The following is an 18,713-nucleotide window of genomic DNA, read 5'->3' as shown; positions in this document are numbered from 1 at the left end:
AGCTGGGAATTGGAATAAACAACCCCGACACTATATTCAGAGAGTTTATACATATTACTCTTATTAGACCTGTGTTCACTGCTGTTCAAGCATGCATTCTCTCTCGCAGACTTTACGCAAATTCTTTTCTTTTATCATCCTGATGAGCTGAATGATGCGGATAACAATGTATTTGGTAACCAGGAATACACCTGCTTTTGACTTGCAGCCTGTAGTATGACCACGGTATACAATAGCAGGAAAGACATTTCAGATTGTTTGGGATCCATTAGATCCATTTATTCTTACAATATCGCCTCTCAACAAAATATTAGTTTTATATTTTTGAGATATCCGATAAGTACTCTTTTTAAAAAGGGCCACAGGCCCTTCCTTGAGTTTTGAAAAAAAAATGAAACAAAGATGAATAGGAAAGGGGGGTATCGAAAGCATCCAAATCGAAAAATTTATTTGGCAGGTCATCCCACTACTGAGAATGAAAATGGTGGAATCGTAATCCACTGGCGGGGAAATGAATAGGATAAGAAAACAAGCGAGAGAAAAGTAGATAACTGAATCATTATAGCGCGTCACGTTCAGAAGATAAATGGAAAGGTCAAACCGAAGTAGCTGTGACCTTGATGTTGGGCCAAAGCCAAAAAAGGCCAAAGAAAAGTTGCGGTTGTATACACAAAAAGATAGTGAAGAAGGATAGTTAAAATCGAAAACCTGGTATCTAAAGAATGAAAACGAAGATATCAAAGGGAATTCGTCGGAATCCGTACGGGGTAAATTGAAACAGATAACGAAGATGAATTTAAGGTTTAAAATTATCGATGTCGGTACGTGTTATGCGCATCGAGAAGTGCTTGAAAACAGTTAGCGATCCCGTAAAGAACTTTAGTCGGATTGAAGCTTGAAACCTACTTTGAAGAATTGCCCTCTGCCCATTCCTCGACTCGCAAGCGCATTGCAGCGTGCTCCCGTTGCTAAAATCTAGCACAATGCTATTGGGCAACTCCTGTCTATCTTGGTCTGGTAGAGTGGGCGGTCGAAATTCAGAAAGGTGATAACGTTTCACCGTATTGCGCGCAGTCCCGTCGATAGTTCCCGGTGTCAAGATGAGGTACCCATGGTCATCAATCCGCATGAAGCGGCGTTTCCAGAGTAGAGTGTCGGGAAATTGGACGTTAACTTCGCCGATGTCAACGACTTGCGGTGGCTCCGGAGTAGGTTCTCTTTCTTCTTTTGGCGGTGGAGTTGGTGGATCTTCTTCCTTCAGCGTTGGACTTAAAGCATTGATGAGACCCCGGCGTGAGCTTGACGTAATTGTTGACACACGACGCATTAGGCGCGATTTTCTGGATTCTTTCTTTTCCTCTAGGACTTCGTCAACACTGTCGAGATGGAGGTGGGCATCGATGGATGAGGAGGGAAGTGTCCCATCAGGTTTAGAGCGTGAGGAAACGGAAAGTTTGCTTGTAATTGAGTCGGATCGCCGGAGCGGGATTGGGTCCTGCACATGCTTCGAGCTGATTGAGGAGATAGACCAGCGCTTCTTTTCTTGCTTCGCGGGTGGGGATGTAGGCGGAATTGGCTGCTTCGGCTCAGTATCTCCATCGTGTTCGACAATGAGCTGACTGCGCTGCAGGTTTAGAACGCTGGGCTCTGAGGGATCTGCAGAAGGGTCTGGAGGAGGTATAGACGGATCGCGAACGATCCGGGCAGTCACGCAAACCGAGTTAGGCTTGCCTTTCATAGAGCTCGTGGGAGAAAGGGACTCGTGGCGGCTGGGAAGCGGATTGGAGCCTTCCGGTGCCAAAGGAGATTTATTCCCCTTTGGTGTGGCAGCGGGTGTGAGCATATTTGTCGGGGTCATTGAGGCTCGTTTGCGGAATTTATCGAATGGAGATGATACGGTGGCTGGCGAAGGTAACACAGGTGCATGGCTTGCACCGGATTCGCGGCTCGAGAACATTTCTAGTGCTTTGATGCGCTTCGAAATGCCAGAAGAAACATTAACCTTCTTAGCCACGAGCACGGGAACTGCGTTTTGACTATTGAAGTACGGTCCCGATGCGGATCTGCCGATAGGCAGGGCTTGTACGTCTATTCCACCGGCACTGGGATTGGACACAACGCGAGAGCCTTTCCATCTCTCTGACGAAGAAATGTCTCCATTACTTGAAAACGGGGTAAGGGGAGTTTTGGGGACTGCAACGGGCTTGGCTTCCTCAAGGGTGGCTGATTTCAACTCTTCCATGAAAGAATCGTCTGACAAGAGGTGGTCTTCGTCCAGTTCATCGTTGCGTTGAGGGATAAAAATGGGTTCAAGCATAGCACGCCGTTTCTGTTTACGATCCTTTCGGTTCGTCTCTCCGTCGCTTGGTTCTTCCAATGTTTGATCCGATTTATCAATGTCATTGGCGGTGGGGATTTCAACTGCTGCTTGGCTTTCAGAGACTTCAGTGTCAGACAAGGATGCCGTCTCGTTTGAAATCGCAACCTCTTCATGCTGGACTAGCGCCCTGTCGGGCACGAATCCTACAGTCTGGGGGAATTCTGCAGGGATGGCGCGTGGTGTGGGAGTATCAGGACATTGTAAGTCTGATGGTATCTCGATTTCACATGGATGAACCTCGGTTTGTTGGTCGGAATTCGAAGGCGTGGCTGACGAAGTCTGGGGGCTTTTGTTTTCTTTCGGAACATGCTCCTTGTCAACTCGTTCGAGATTGACCGGCGAGTTATCATCTTGAGCAATTTCGGACGGTCCCGCCACGTCTGTCTCGGGGGCGTCAACCATTGAGGATGGGGTAGGGGACGGAGCTTCCTCAACACGATCAGGTATCACACACGGTAGGGAAATATCTTTCTGAGAGGATTGTTCGGTGATAGAAAGATCGACTGCCGAATCGAGTTTGGATGGATCAGCCAATGGCGCTTTAACTTCGTTCTTGATATCTTCGGGAGGTTCGTTCGGGATCTGGGCCGGCTCAAGTTCTACTGATTGTGATGTTGGTAGACTCTCATCGACCGCTTCACGAGTGCCTGATTCGACATCTGGATCTGCTGAACTCTCCCGCGAACTGTCCTTTTCCACTTCGGCGACCGTTATCTTAATTTCTTCTTCCTCCTTTGCTTCGTTTTCTTCCTTTTGTTCTCGTTTATGCCTTTCAACTTCCTGCGCCTGCTTCTCCATCTGCCTCTTCCGCATTTCTAAAGCTTTCATCAACCGCTGCTTTTCCGGAGACACCCCGATAGAAGAAGCATAGCTTTTGATGGACCTAGGAGACGCTGGCGGGTTTCTCGAAAGCGAGGTGATCGAAGGAGGTGGAGGTAAGAGTGCAGGAACCGGTGGAGCGTCGGAAGGAATACTGGGAGGGAGAATAACGGGCTGAGACTTGGGTCGCGGGGCATGATTTTTCCTCGTGGTTAGCCGTACGCCAGCAGGGAGTGCGGCCACGGGACGTGTCTGGCGCGACCTTCCCATTGAGCCGGCGGTGCGCGGGCGACCATTGACATCTACGGGTCGGGGGCCCAGTTTTATTTTTGGTGGGCGCAAGCTCGGTTGATCCAAGTCCCTGGTTGATGGCCTTGAAGATTGAATTGAGTCTCGGGGTTGGGAGAGTTGGTCCAATAGGTGATATTGAGCAACACCATTGGTGTGGCTGTTTGTGTATTCCTGTGGAATCGACGGCAGAGGCTTGTCCGATCTGTTCGAGAACGCTCTCGAACGAATTGGGGCGGCGTCGGGTGTTAAAGGCTTTGGTTCTCCTGGCCTGTAACCGTCTGGCACGGCTGTGGCCTCAGAGGTCCGGCTATAAACACTTGCTCTTCGGTCATTAACGCTCACACTGCTCGCAGCAATCGATATGCCAGCTATCGACGCGCTCTCCTCCACTTCGGCATCTTCTGTGATCCCCCCCAACTTACAGCGTCGCAATGAACTGGAGGACGAGGTCATGGAACGGGAGGCGGCATGGAGCAAGCATGCGGAGGAGAGGGCATTTTCGGTAAGGTCAGAGGAAACGGCAAGGGCGAATACTGTGTCGTGGGGTGAGAATTTATCCAATATCGACTGGAACTGAACGGAGATTCGGGCTAGAGGTCGAATCGTCAGCGTAAGCCTCCAAAAACGGCTGTCAAGATTGAGAAACGCAAGAGCGGCGTTTCGATCCTGTGTTATACCTTGCAATATCCTCGAAATCCCCTCCGGCACGTATCTTAGAATGATCTTCCTCCGTCGATACTGTAGGAACCCGTAGAGCGGCGACTTTTCTTCGTAGCTATCGATGGTGATCCGAATTTCAGCCACTCCGCCGGTGCCTCTGGCCAGGAGCGCGACCACGTCTCTGGAGACATATTTGAGAAGAAACCTGGATAGAGCATCGATCAATCGGTTAGTAAGACGGGCAATTGACACGATAGAAACGGGGCTCAATCGGCTTTTTTTGGACCAGAGTGTTTCGAACAGCAGCGACGAAGCGCGACTCACCAGCCTCCAGCCTCCGTCAACGCAGTCTGGTACGACTCAATGATAGCGGGATCATCTAATCCATTGAGAGACATCTCTGGTAGTCGTCCCACATTGGAATCGAGCGAGCGTGAAAAGGGGACGGTTCCCTCCTGGCTGGAATTCGGGGTACAGCGAAACCGACGGCGAGCTGGAAAGAGTGCAAAGGGGAAATTGGTAAATGAGGGAGAAAACGAGGGAAATGAGAATTACAATCTCTGAAGACTAAGCAGAATATTGGCGAGGACTAAGGGCCCTGGGGGTGTTCAGGGAGGTTTCTGGAAGAAATGAGATGGAGAACACAGTTGAAGATGCACGAAGCGCGGGCTAACTAGTGAGGGTGGAGATGTTTGAAGAGGAGAATAGGAGGCGAGAACGACAGCCTGCGCGCTCTGGCTCCCTTTGCAGGTGTATTTGCTCGGTTTCGGCTGTCTTTGCTTTCTTTTCCTCTCTGGACTTGTTCGTCTGTGCGCCGACAATCTACGACTGCAGTTCTGGTCCATGAGGCATCGCCGTCTCCCTGCGCTCGAGTTTCAGATCCTTGATGCCCGTCTGGATCGGCCGCCATCCCGGTCGACCTGAACATTTTACGCCTTGAACATTTTGTATGCACAGAGAGCACCCAGCAGCTCCGGCTTCAGATATCCAGGGCCGCTTGAACAACTTCGCTGGCCTGAGCTGGTGGAACCGCAGAACCACCAACCAGCAAAAACGGGACAGCGGCTCGAGGCTGCAGCTGTTGATATCGCTTTGAGTTCACGCCCCCTCCCATCGTCCTGTCGGACGGGTTGAAGCTAAGGTTTCAGAGATAAACTCCGCGTGGAGAGACTGAGCTCGTATCCATGCGCGAGCCGCTGGACGTGTTCATGGCCATGCTTCGGCGCTTGGTGTGGCCCAGTTGCTTCAAACGTCGTTGGATACAGTTGAGTCCGTTGGAAGCTGTGTGACCCTGTATCACGTCTCTCCCTGCCACCGAGAGTCGTCCTTGCGCCAACGACCGTACCTTGATAAGATGCTTCTTGTTATTCCAGAAGGACAGATTAGTAGATTACCTCCCATCTGTAATGTCCATGAGAGAATCATCCATCAGCATCTTGATTCAATTGCAAGGGTCGAGATCGTTGATATTCACATGTCAAAACGGCCTGTCAACAATGGTCGCGAAGCAGATCTTCAGGAACGGCATCGAGTACATCTGGATTTCTGCCTCTCGACTGATAGCACGAGCAAAGCCGACACGGCAAGAGGCAAAAAGAGCAAAGACAGCTCTTGATCGCAGGGCCGTGGCAAACCCAAGCCTGCCGCTATCGGCGTGGCATGTCCTTGAACTTGAGATTCGGGCTCCTCCGCGCATGGCTATATTTATATCTGTCTCCAGGGTCAGGCGGACGCAGTGGCAGCAGGTTTAAGCGGTTCAGAGGCCCGTCTGGCCTACAAACGAGCTGCGTGCACCCGCATCACCGTCCAGAATGCTGGTCGCTGGCGGGGGAGAATAAGACGATTCGAACAGTAGATTAATGCCCCAGTAACCAGTTAACTAGCGACCTCTTGACTGCGCTGCTTCATCCGTTGATCCTGACCTATCTCCCAGCCAGGAGGCAAACGATGCAAGTCGAAGGTTTTTCTTTGATCGCATGCAGCTCGTGACGGGCGACTGACTCTGCTCCACCGACTGTCCTCGAGTGACTCTTCAACACCTTCATCTCCAGTCATCAAGCCCGTTAACTAGATCGATCTGCCACCACTCTGCTTCCTCCCTGCTCATCCTCCCCAGCACGACCCCCCGCTGATGCTCCTCCCTGTGCGGCCCGTGAGAACCTCGCTCCGAACCGCTCGTCGAGCCCATCCCTCTGCGATCGCCCGCCGGCTCCATTTCCCAGCCAACTGCTGAAAATCCTGAAAAAGAAGCAATTATCCTCGTCGCCAATCCCTGCAGACGTTGAACGACCCGTCAAAGCTCCCCAGGAGATCGCCAAAACAGATATTCTCCCCGGCTCTGGCGTGATTCTCATAAGGCTGATTTCGCCGTCCTCGTCCTTCTGTAAGAGTTGCTGCATGCTCGCCAGTATTGCCCAAGCCCGTCTTTCCAGCGTCTCTGTCAACTCGTTCCTTGTCAAGGTATTCCTGATATATCAGTCTCCCGAAATTCGTCCATTGAACCCCCGTTTTTGAGTTCTCTGTTTCCATGGCCCAAGGTCTAACGCTTCCTCTACTTCCCAGATCTGAACAAGAATATGAACAACACGCAGATGAATGCCTCCGCTGCTTCGCCTGCCAGTTTTGCTCCCGAGTCGCCTCCGTCCGGTCGCTCGCTCGCAACTCGACTGCGCCGCCTGAGCCAGATTCGTACCCATCACTCGCACGCCTCCAACGCCCCCCATTCTCCCACTCAATCACGTTCGAATCGGTATAGCCTGACACGTGCGGTTGGCCTGGCTCTTTCCCCTCACTCCCCCGTCTTCGATTCCGCCCCCGATCACCTCTCGCACGACCTCCATCCCATTGTTGCAACGCAGTCTGCCCCGGAGCCGCGCCCCTCCCGCACCGTCAGGGTTGGCGCCCGGAGTGACCTCGCGATCAACCAGACCAGCGGATCGTCAAGCTCCTCTGAAGACCGCTCCGACGCTGCCTCCCACTCTTCCCGGTCCACTCCTGCGAACGAGCCAGAAATCGTATCGTCGGACACGATGCGGTTCCGGGCGTCTACTGATCCACCGGCGGCCCGGATACCGTCCTTGCCGCTAGAGGAGGAAGAGCTTGCTCTGGACCCGGAACAGTCTCCTCTTCCCGCTTCAGAGACTCACCCCGATGACTCTTCGCCGCAAGATCCCGCAAAGACCAGGCCACTGCCCACGATCCGCCTATTCCCCCATCATGCTCAATACTCGCGGCCCTCCCTACCATTCACGCCCATTACCCGTACCCTGCCCGAGGAGAATTCGATCATCAAGGTAGGCCGCTACTCGGAGCGCGATGGGGTCCCCGTTGCAAACCCGTCCAAGCCGTCAGCAGCGCCCGTGGGTTTCAAGTCAAAAGTCGTTAGCAGGAAACACTGTGAGTTTTCGTGCGTGAACGGTCAGTGGCATATCAAGGATGTCGGGAGCTCGTCCGGGACATTTCTCAACCACATGCGCTTGAGCCAACCCAAACACATCGTCCAGGTTATACGCGGTACGGGACGGTGATATTATACAGCTAGGTATTGATTTTCGAGGCGGAGAGGAAATGATTTTCAGATGCGTTCGAATTCGCATCGAGTGCAACCGGACATGGCAGCAGGGTCCGAACGAGTTCAAGTAAGCTGCAATTCGGCATTTGAAAAGCTGTTTCCCGCTTTACTGACTACATACAACAGTAAAAACACAGAGAGTCTCATTAATAACCTTGGGAAGGGTGCGGATGCCGACTACAAAGGTTGCAGGGAGTGCTCTATCTGCCTCAACTCGGTTCTGGTTTGTCTTGTCTTGTCTTGCTTTCTTTGGTGGCCAAAACTGACTGATCAACAGCGGCCTTACCAATGTCTTTTCATGGCGGCTTGTGCACATGTATGGCATTACAAATGCATCCGCAGATTGATCCATACCCCAGAATATCCCATGTTCCAATGTCCGAATTGCCGTGCCTATACAGATCTGAGTGCCGATGTAGACGATACGAATGACTTGGGCGACGAATCCCAGATGGAACCTGTACATTGTCGAGATCAGCCTGCTGCAAGTCAGCCTTGTGAACCTGTGCCCCTGGCTGTAAACCAGGAGCCGTCAGCCGAAATTAGCCAAACGAACGGCGACGGTCCTCCGCCCGCCGACCCTCCCCCTGAGGCTATACCGACTACACAATCGCACGATCCGCCACCCGTCTCTGATGAAGACGCAAATCAAGAGCCAGACGACTTTCTCTTGGGGAACCCGCGGAGCGAATCGATAGACGAGATCGCACGTAGTCCCAACATTGACATCCCGATTCGGGGATTGGCACGCACGATAGATGAGGCGACACAAAGTCGCCTGGCAACTTCAGCCAGTGGATCGCCTCTTGTCCGCGATAATTTTGAAGACTGTCCGTTGACGCCTAGAAACGATCTAGGCCCGCTAGCTCTAGATGGCCGCGCTGGACGATTATGATATTTTGTCTTTTTGGAGATATATGAAGAACTTGTTGCGCCCGTTTGTTCGTTCTCTTGAGTGCCTGCTTAGCGCTCTGGCGTATGGTATATAATACACTTTTTTTGGTATCTGGTGTGGCGTCGTGCCCGCTATTTCTTTCTCTTTGCGGTTTTGGCATCTGGGCACAGGCGGCGGCTTCATTCCCTCCACAGGCCGATGTTTTGGTATCGTTGGAATAAACTGTGCATCGGAGAACTCTCCATGGCAGCACTCGTATCGCCTAGTAGCTATCTATTTTGACCACATCACTTTGCCTAGGCTGTTTGTAGTGTGGGGAAGCTCTCCAGATGAAACCACGGCTTCAGCATCCGCTTCTCCACAGCGCATGGATCATCAAACCCGCGATGAAGTGTCAGCGGGTTAGCTGCTTGGAAGGATCCAAAGACGCAGAATCCGTAACTTGTTCGAATAATACCTTGCGAATAATCTCACAAAGTCACCTCCTCATCGCTGGACACCTTACATATCAGCATCAACATCCCCCCCTGCGAGAGCCTCGCGTGACCCGTACCTGAACACCTCGATTCCGAGTCCCCCGATTTGCTCTCTAGTTATCTCTCCGCGCGAGCTGCATGACGACGATGCGCTTGGAGCAGCAGTCGAGTTTCGGCAGCTCCACGATAAATGTCCAGCATCACCAGCGACGCGGGACTCATCCGTTTATGAACTCTCACAGATCAAAGCCTCGAAGGTACGTATCTAGACTGTACTGAATGTACATGGATCTTCTCTTCCTCCAATTCAACGATGGTCGAACCTTCTGGAGAGCTTCGTTTTCCGCCGGGCTAACGTTCAAAATGTCGTGCAACGTGCAGATGGCCGCTCGTCCTCCGCTTCATCAAAGGTGCCGTCCACAGCGCCATTCTAATCCCTCTCGTCTGCCACGCCTTGTTTACCGTCCTGGTTGTCTGTTTGGATAAATATGTCTATGATAGCTTGGGGTTACCGCCAACAATCGTGAGATAACAGCTTCTTTTTCGTCCTTTTCTTTTCTCCTCCGACAAAATGGGATACGAGGGAAAATCAAAAAAAAAGAATTCAGGACCGCGTTTCTTACGGGCTTTGTTTTTCGCTTTCTTTTACTCTAGATCCCGTCTCTCTCCATCGTCGTTGGTCTCATCCTCGTCTTCCGCAATCAAACCTCCTACAATCGCTTCTGGGACGGCCGCATCGCCCTGACCACGATCAACACCGCCGCTCGCAACCTAACGCGAAACATCCTCATCAATTCATGCAATCGGAACCGGCCCCTCACCGCCGCAGAAAAGCAGGACATCGAGCGCACCATCCGCGTCCTGATCGCGTTTCCGTACGCGGTCAAGAACTATCTACGCACCGAGTGGTCTGCGGGATGGTCGGTGCAGCCGTTCATCGGGCCCACCGACGATGTCAACGGGATTAATGGCGGTGGCTCCTCGAAGCAGGAGTATATAGATTTACTGCCTACGGGATTCGAGTGTCTTGAAGACGATGGGCTGTCCATTCCGCTGCAGTTGAGCTTCTTTGTCGAGGGCTTTATCAAGCGTGGTGTGGAGAGGGGCTGGTATGATCCGCCAGGCGCCAACTCGATGGGGAACCACGTCTCAACCCTCATCGATGCGTACGGGAAGATGGAGACCATCAAATTGACCCCTATCCCCATCGCTCATCTGTACGTCGTCTTTCCCACCCCTGACCCCTGTTCTGCGTTTTTTTCTAACGTCACCGGTAGTATTCATCAAAAGCAAGTTCTCGCGCTGTTTGGCTGCGTCCTTCCCTTCGCCATGGTGGATGATATGGGTTGGTGGGCGGTTCCCATCGTCAGCCTCGTCATCTTCACTCTTTACGGCATTGAAGGAATCGGGTCGCAGCTTGAAGACCCATTTGGGTATGATCGGAACGATATCAAGATGGATGCTATCGTGGAAGACGAAAAGACTGAGATCGAGGCCATTTTGAATGAGTGGAAGAGAGTCACGGAAGTTTCGGATGAAGCGGTCGAGGTTAATGGAGGAAGCGCTGATGTTGAAAATGGTGGTGCGTTTAGGAAGAGAGAGATGTTTATATTTGCGAGATGAATGGAACTGAGCAGCAAACCACATCACAAAGAGCTAAAAGGCCAGTGGCAACTCTTATTGAATAGCGAATGTTGCCAGACTTGAATACAAATCTATTCTCAACTTGGGGAAGAACTACTAATCTGCCCTACTAGATATTCGTCTTGCAACCTTTTGCTGAGGAAATCGACAGCTGGATTCCCCGCAGAGACATACCTTATCCAACCGCTCCCAATAGTGATCAGAGTAATCCACCGTGATTTCATGCCCGGCCAGTATGCCCCGGGAGACCACGATAATATGCTCTCTGCCGCGCCAGAAAAATTTCTGAAACTGGCTGTTTGGGTGGCAAGAATGGTTGATGAAGCGAGTAAAGTTGCCTGTGAGCGCGGTTAGTAGGCATATTTTATTCCCTTCGAGACGTACTTACCCATCTGCCCCTGAAATATTTGATACCCCCGGGTCTTTGAACCGCCCGCCATTACATCTAGGCCCTCAATCCCATTCGTTATGAGCCCGACAAACTCCGCTATTGCAGCTCCCCGCTCATGATCCTAGAGCCAGTCAGCATCCCCGAAGTATGTGTGATACGGTACTTGGAAGCTGGCATACACAGCGAGCAACGACACCGTTATTCTTGCCATTTGTAGTGTGAAAGATCTGGATGGGGACTGGCTTTCGAGGAGCCCCGAACAATGCAGGGAAACAAGCACATCGATTAAGTGTCGTATCGTCGGACTGAAGCTGTCCGCAGACTTGACAAGTATTTGGGTCAATGCCAGGTGTATATCGTGGATCGCTATCACCAAAAAGGCCGCGATCAATAATAGACTCGTCGATGAACTTGAACAAAACTTCTGCTTGGATGTGACGATAGGTTAAGGATATATGCTGAACCGATCTATTCGGCATGATAACCCACTCATGTGGATGTCCATTGTAGAGAGTCGCAGATTCTTGGCCGATAACGTTGAGCAGCTCTCGCCATTGTGGATGTAGGGTGTCTGCGGCAAGTTCAACTGCCGGTCTCAGCTGTTGTAATCTCGAAGCTAGACCATCGTCTCTTCGTGTTCGATATTTGCAGAAGCGATATACGCCAGAGCTAGCAAAGACGAGACTGGCCCAGCCACCAGCATCTTTGATCTCCTTGTAACCCCTCCAAATGGCCCTGCTCCTCTGTTATTGAAAGCTACCTTCAAAAGGTTGTATATATATGGTGTGTGCGAGAGAGGGATTGGCATCATGTATCAAAAATGGTTTTTAGGCTCACATTTTATTTCGGAGTTCTTTCTCTCCCCATCCGAGGGCGGAGCAAGCCTCTTTCAGAGCAGTTATTCGGGTTTCCGAGGCAGAGCTAGTTGGCCTCTCTAGGCGGATAGACTTTAAGCGGGCTTCATAACAATCAATCCAGTAAGCCTGTACGATCATCTCTAGGGCGCGAGCCGTCTGAGTCTTGTTGGATTGTCGAAGACAGAGGTTGCTGACGGCCTTGAACAGCTGAAGATATAATTTAGTTGCACAGCCGGTGCAATCTTAGTTGCTGGGTCACCCACCTTCGCAGTAGCCTCACCGCTGACACCAACTGCTGCATGTGTGGCCTGAGATGCGAGTTAGACGCTCTCTCCGCCCGAGAAAATGACATGTTGCATGTATCATACCAATGCAGACCAATTCAACTCCGTGTTTGAATGGAGTTGCCGCCATATCCCGGAGATGAGCTTGTCGACGGACGACGGCTCGCCTGTCGCGCGAGAAGCCTGCTTCGAGTGACTCCGCTGGGGGAACCTCGTTTCGCTCAGCAGCTGGCGAACTGGCTCCGTTTGAAAGTTTGAATATGAGCTTGAATCATGACCATTTTCTCGGGAATAGGAAGTTCGAGGTCGAAGTCGAAGGCCACCGACAACCTTGCGGCGTTTTCGGCCCTCATACTCGTCTCTTTGCGTGGGATGACTTGGCTCAGCCGGTTTAGAAGTGTCACAGTGTAGCACGGTGTTTGGTCTATTTTCATGGCTTCTGGTGTGTGCTAAGTCCTGTACGTAGCTGTCAACAGATACATGAGTTGTACAGGGCCAGTTACTCCGTGGTATGATGGAGTGGTAAATAAAGCCGCCGTACCTGATCTTCAAGCTCAGGGCCGGGAGATGGCTCAGGAGTGACCAGAGTCTGACCGTTTCGAAGGTCAATCCAGCCCTGTAATACCTTGTCAGTAAGACTGATGGGGATACACCGGTAGAAGAGAGGTGGCTTGTCTTCCTTACCAGAATTAGGGGTTTCTGGTCGTCGTTGGCCTCGGACGTTTTGGAGAAACAGACGTGAGCATCCAGGCGAAGAAAACAACTCCTTTCACTATGCTCAGCAGCAGCTATGGCAGACTCCAGCTGGGTCGAATCAGTGCCAAAAATATTACACAGCTGCGATATCAGGGGATATCGCTCTAGGGGTTTTTGCATTGCCATGTCCAGGCATTTCAGAGCGGGAGCCAACCCAATAGAAGCATCAAGTAGATAACGAAAGGACTAACCACAAAAGGCGTCAGTCAAACGGAGGAAAATGGGTTCAAATCCATTAAACTGCTCTGCATTGCAGTCTTTGTATAACTAGATGCCAGGACGGCGTTAGGGAGTAGGTTGGTGGCGCATAAACATTTCTGCCCGGGCAGAAGCTGAGTCATGATGGTTGTCACTCTGTAGATCCGCCGATGGATCCAACATCAATCCTTGCGAGAAGTCAACCGTGGCATTCACGATGGGTGCGATTTACAGAGTACGGTGGCTAGCACGGCCGGTGCTTTGGTCATTGTCGTGGTTTGATGGCTGCCCCTGGGAAGAGCAGACGGCCTATACTTCCCCCGTATCGACTTTGAAAGCACTGTTCAAAGTCTTTATTTTACTTGATTTCTTTTGGTTCTTCTCAGGGGCGTCCCGCCGGGATACGGGGCCTCCACAGAGCACATTGCCGCTGCGAACAGGATGATCCTCCCATGGCTTTCCGAGAGGCTATTACTATTCTATAAATTCGCGCCTTCTTGCCTTTGAAGAGATCTCAGCGTTGACCTACATCCTCGCTGCATTTCACTGCGATAGAGTGACAGTTCGTCATGTCCTCCCTTTCCACCACAGCTACCGGGGCGGACTCCCCTCCCCCCTTGACTCGCGAGGGAACTAGAGATGCATACACCTATGAGAATCTTCGGGGATGGAGACGGTACCGCATCCTCAGGCCGGGCTGGGGAATATACCACGATATCCGAAGGCGGCTGCCCTATTACAAAAGCGATATCGTCGATGGCTTCACGTATAGGACTATTGCGAGTACTGTTCGGATGTACTTTGTGAAGTATGCTTCGACACCAGAGTAGATCTAACCTTGAAGTTGACTTCCGCTTCCTAGCTTGCTTCCCGCTATAGCCTACACCTTGGACATGTACCGCCGGACAGGCGAGTTCTTCGGCATCAATGAAGCTCTCTTTTCCTCTGCTCTTGCCGCAGTCGTTTTCAGCTTGCTGAGTGCTCAGCCACTCACTGTGGTTGGCATAACCGGTCTCATCTCGCTATTTAATTTTACTATTTACGACATCATCAAGATATATGATGTCTCTATATACCCCCAGTTTATATGCTGGACGGGGATCTGGGCTGCAATCTTCCACTGGCTTGTTGCAATCTGGAATTGGTGCGACTACATGCGCTATGTGACGGATTTTTCTAGCGAGGCCTTTGGGATGTACGTTGGTATTATCTATCTAAGTATGTCAACCCTGATGCCAACCGTCCTTCCAATGCCACTGGATTGACTCGCTGCTAGTCAAGGGAGTCGAGGAACTTGTGTCCGAGTTTGCTTCACATGGGCTCGCCGCTGGGTACCTAAGCTGTTTGATTGGGGTTTTGTATTTCGCTAGCATCTACGCCCTTGAGAAGCTTGGTGCAAGCACTGTCTTGAACCCGATTGTGCGCGGACTACTGGCCGATTACTCTTACCCTGTGAGTAGCTGGACTCATACTTTACGCCCACTTTCCTAGCAAGCAAAGTGCTGATTCATGGTCTGTTTGATGGAGATCGGTACTGTGTTTTGGGTTGGCTTCTCGCATATCCCAGGACGTCTTGAAGCAGCAGATATTGGCCGAGTGCCAACTACCAGAGCCTTTCATCCCACCCAGCCCCGTAACTGGCTTATTGATTTTTGGAATTTGGACACCAAATGGATTTTCGTGGCCATACCGTTTGGCTTTCTGACAATGCTTCTCTTCTACTATGACCACGTAGGCGCTCCTTTCACCGATGACAGCGGAAACGGTTGTTATTAACGGCAGCAAAGAATGTCAGCAGTTTGACTGCGCAGGCGAGACAGTTCCCTCTGAAAAAGCCCGGCGGGTTTCACTGGGACTTTTTCCTTCTTGGCTGCACCACCTTCGTGGCCGGAATTTTAGGCCTACCAATGCCCAACGGACTCGTCCCACAGGTTAGGAACTCCCATCTACTTTGGGGCCCATCACATGTCTAAGTATCCTAGGCTCCCGTACACACCGATTCTCTTACTATTTACGAAACTGAACTGAAAATAATTCCCACGGCAGAGGGAGAAGGAACAGACATCAGGAGACCGGTTGTCAGGGCAAAGGCCGTAGTTGAGCAGCGCCTTTCTCATTTCTTCATGGCCCTCTTACTTATTGGAACGATGACCGGACCGCTACTAATCGTGCTACATACTATGCCTGTAGCGGTCTTTGCAGGTGTATTCTTCATTGTTGGGGTAGGGCCCCATCTCTTCAATCCGTACTTCTATATATGGCTGACCAGAGCACCAGTGGGGATCTATCGAGTCAAACGGAATCTTGCAAAAGGTTATCTTCCTCTTCCGCGAGGACAGGTTCATTCACCGTGATGAGCCACTCCTCTTGATACGCAAAAGCAAAGTCATGCTGTACATTGGACTGCAGATGTTTGGTGTCGCGTGCACTGTGGCTATTTCCCACACAATTGCGGCTATCGGTATGACTCCTGCTTTGGCAACGTCCCGCATATCCTACATTCCAGACGCTTATCCCTCGCTGCAGGTTTCCCTGTTCTCATCTGTCTTCTCATACCCGTGCGTGTTTGGCTGCTTCCAAGATGGTTCTATAATAAAGAACTTGAGATCATGGATGACCTAACAGCCAATAACAAAGTCGTCCTGGCCAGCCTTGGTGGAGCTCCAACCCTCCCAGAGGGCCAAAGACCTGAAGACTACGGACTGGAACGCAAGTACTCGGAAGGAAGGCATGGTGTTCCAAGGCAGCGTGCTGGAAGCTTTCATCGCTGATGCTGATGCTTGCTTCACGCATCATCGTGGCTTTATCATGACAGTTGGCAGTCTAATAGTTGCCGGATCTTCAAAAATTGATAAAAGAGAGGTACTGGGTCAGTACATATGATTTTAGCTGAACGAGCATATTATACGACCTGCTTATTCAAACGAAGTTTGCGCTTGAAATATAGTGTCTGAATGATTTGCGGTTATCCTGGGTTTATTTTGATCTAGGAAATAACAAACAAGGCTTGCATATGCATATTGTAGCCCCCCCCAATCGGGATCGCTGCAAGACGATGGGTTCTAGTCGGACGACAACATCATTACGAGATTTTGAGAAATTTTTGGAGATTCGCTGACAATGAACGGTTATTCGTTGAGCATGGAGGTGACATAAAAATTGCTGCAACTCCATACATAGTCACATCCCAGCCTCTCCTGGGTTCGTAAAATCATCAAACAAAGCCCATTGCCCAAAACCGCCGTGGAAGCCTTTCCCATATCCCTTATCCTCGCATTCCCAGAAGCTACCCTCGTCCCTCATCACAACCCCATCCGTTGCCCAGAATCAATCGAGAAATTCGACTTCGCGCGGTTTCTTATTCTTCGCCATTTCACGCCACATCTTACACATTCTCAGACTTGGCATGACGCGAGGTGTAAAAATCCTACAAATGTCGAAATATGCCTGAGTCAAAGTGAAGAGACTAAAGATGACGGCGAGGATGGCAGTGGCCCTCATTTTCGGAGATGTTTTCGAACGAATATAACTTGACAATCTCGTTTTGGGTTTTCTTCTGAACGAAATGCGGCTCGGATACGGTGGTCAAAGGGCTCAATAAGGATATCTGATTCTTGAGGGCCAGAGAAGAGTGCATAAGCTGTAACTGATACCTATTCAGGAGAGATTCGAGGCCTTCTTATAGGGATGCGGAGGTAGAAGACTGGAGCACATTCGGAGAAATACGCTCTTCAGGAACTATCCCCGGATGAGCATCGTCGTTCGGCATCGGCAGATACCAGGAATAGGAGTTACACGCCATACAACGGCTCTTACAAGAACAGAAGCACCGTGGGACCGGGGCTGACACGAATTCTTCCGCTGCCAATCCAAGGATAAATTATGCATTGTTGTTGCTATCAATTCTCAAACAACTGGTAGGACAAGAGGAAAATTGAAGGAGTGTAGCCAGCATTGGAAACTTCCAAAATATCTGTGTTTCAAAATTAATAGTGCTGCTGGAAACGGGCCTGGTTGATTGCTCGAAAATTCATTTGCATGAGCCCAGTTTAGATAATCGTGTTCAAGTAGAATGTTGGCCTTCAGGAATCATGGTAAAAATGGGTTCGAAGTTGCTCAAAAGAAATATCCAAAGTTCACCTTTGCCGCGATGCGCGAAAGGAGATGGACAATCAATCCACACACAACTATAGGACCTCCTATCTTCGAACCTTCAGTCGTTCCACTCTACTGGGTTGTTTGGGACGACCCTTGGGTTGTTGGGCACAAACCCTCTTCGACCTTCTTGGGGCCGTTGCTGGCAAACTAACTTTCCGCACCCTTTTGTTGCGCTTATCAACCACGATTGCTGCCTCTTTCTCCTGGGCCACAGCCGGCGTTACTTTGTTTTCGGTCAATGTCACAGTTCTTGCGCTGTCGTCCGGTCTTGATTGGGTGTTGCAACTTCGAGGCACACGACAATGGATTGCTGGCGCGGTTTCTGGCTCAATTCCCCTTGAGTTTTTTAGGAATCTGGCCTCCAGTTTCGATTGCCAGGGTATGATGGTAGCGGCAGCCTTTTCCTTTCGCTTCGCAATAACTAACTCGCGCAGCCTAGATATGCGAAGCTCCTCTTCTAAATCTTTCTTCATTCTCAAAATACTATCGGTAATCCAGTTTTCTGAAAACTCGAAACGTTTTCCTTCCCATGTTCGGGGACCATGCTCCGTCCAGAAAGCATGAGCAAGTGCGATGTTTTCTGGGCTTCGGGGATACAGGGCACCAAGTTGGGCGTTCCACAGATGGTCAAGGAGGTAATACAATCGAAGGAGATAATAAAATTTGGGAATTGAAGCTCCGGTAATCCCTTCAGGGAGTTCGCGCTGGATAGGGATATACGGAATCTAGGGGATGGCTGATGTTAACATTGAGATGAGAGCATATGTGCGATACCCTTACCACAAATAACGGCTTGCCATTGCCATCATACGCCGGTTTCGCCATTTGACCTCCCGAGTTTTGCGATGAGTAGAACTAGTTTTTGCCGCCTTTGATAATCTGTATTTTCCGTAAACGTACAAATTCGAGGCACCAAGCGTGTATTAACGGACTTATGACACCTTTGTGAGAAGTATCTCTATCTGAGCGATTCTTTATATCCGGTGATAATGTCAATAGACCAAGGAAAATGATTGATGTCAGAGACTGGAAAAAGCCTGGTATTTTGCCCATCTGCTGGGGGAAGGAGAGAGGAGTTTCAAGGAATCCACGACCAAAGAGCTATTAGAGCCTCTCCTGCCATCCCAGAATTGGCCGGATAGGACCAAGTTCGATGGCTAGACTTCCCAACGGTTCCGGTGAGGAATCCCTAGGTACCTAGGGGTCCGCTGGCCATTTTGATGATGTAATCGGCATGTAGTAGAGATATTGACCGGCTCACAGTGTTACTGCAGAAAGAACACTTCCGTTATAGAGGTGCCTCAACCTGTTCTAGCACTTCTTCAATGATGAC

At 50.6% G+C, this 18,713-nt stretch overlaps 5 protein-coding genes across 5 annotated transcripts; 2 read left to right on the top strand and 3 right to left on the bottom strand.

Annotated features, from left to right (window-relative positions):
• Positions 1-809: 809 nt before the first annotated feature.
• On the bottom strand, positions 810-4,548 carry UREG_05036 (uncharacterized protein; the record flags this gene model as incomplete). Its single annotated transcript, XM_002584301.1, has 3 exons — positions 810-847; positions 907-4,355; positions 4,475-4,548. 3 exons carry the CDS (start codon positions 4,546-4,548, stop codon positions 810-812), a joined length of 3,561 nt encoding a protein of 1,186 aa, XP_002584347.1.
• A 1,549-nt stretch (positions 4,549-6,097) lies between these two features.
• UREG_05035 (uncharacterized protein) lies at positions 6,098-10,715 on the top strand (the record flags this gene model as incomplete). The annotated part of the gene is made up of 9 exons (XM_002584300.1): positions 6,098-6,110; positions 6,267-6,533; positions 6,713-7,546; positions 7,692-7,788; positions 7,848-7,944; positions 7,999-8,551; positions 8,928-9,017; positions 9,129-9,349; positions 9,747-10,715. The coding sequence occupies 9 exons, from the start codon at positions 6,098-6,100 to the stop codon at positions 10,713-10,715; spliced, it is 3,141 nt and encodes a 1,046-aa protein (XP_002584346.1).
• Positions 10,716-10,845: 130 nt separating this feature from the next.
• On the bottom strand, positions 10,846-13,150 carry UREG_05034 (uncharacterized protein; the record flags this gene model as incomplete). Its single annotated transcript, XM_002584299.1, has 9 exons — positions 10,846-10,887; positions 10,911-11,074; positions 11,125-11,248; positions 11,307-11,862; positions 11,965-12,191; positions 12,248-12,292; positions 12,353-12,724; positions 12,810-12,884; positions 12,953-13,150. 9 exons carry the CDS (start codon positions 13,148-13,150, stop codon positions 10,846-10,848), a joined length of 1,803 nt encoding a protein of 600 aa, XP_002584345.1.
• Positions 13,151-13,791: 641 nt separating this feature from the next.
• On the top strand, positions 13,792-16,756 carry UREG_05033 (uncharacterized protein; the record flags this gene model as incomplete). Its single annotated transcript, XM_002584298.1, has 8 exons — positions 13,792-14,030; positions 14,085-14,440; positions 14,499-14,674; positions 14,750-14,953; positions 14,980-15,153; positions 15,500-15,748; positions 15,848-16,084; positions 16,403-16,756. 8 exons carry the CDS (start codon positions 13,792-13,794, stop codon positions 16,754-16,756), a joined length of 1,989 nt encoding a protein of 662 aa, XP_002584344.1.
• Positions 16,757-17,421: 665 nt separating this feature from the next.
• On the bottom strand, positions 17,422-18,205 carry UREG_05032 (uncharacterized protein; the record flags this gene model as incomplete). Its single annotated transcript, XM_002584297.1, has 2 exons — positions 17,422-18,105; positions 18,161-18,205. 2 exons carry the CDS (start codon positions 18,203-18,205, stop codon positions 17,422-17,424), a joined length of 729 nt encoding a protein of 242 aa, XP_002584343.1.
• Positions 18,206-18,713: the final 508 nt, after the last annotated feature.

Source organism: Uncinocarpus reesii, genomic scaffold (assembly GCF_000003515.1).
Source record: "Uncinocarpus reesii 1704 scaffold_3 genomic scaffold, whole genome shotgun sequence".
Lineage (NCBI taxonomy): Eukaryota > Fungi > Ascomycota > Eurotiomycetes > Onygenales > Onygenaceae > Uncinocarpus > Uncinocarpus reesii.
The sequence above is the reverse complement of the archived record's forward strand: the minus strand, read 5'-3'. Positions and strand labels throughout refer to the sequence as shown.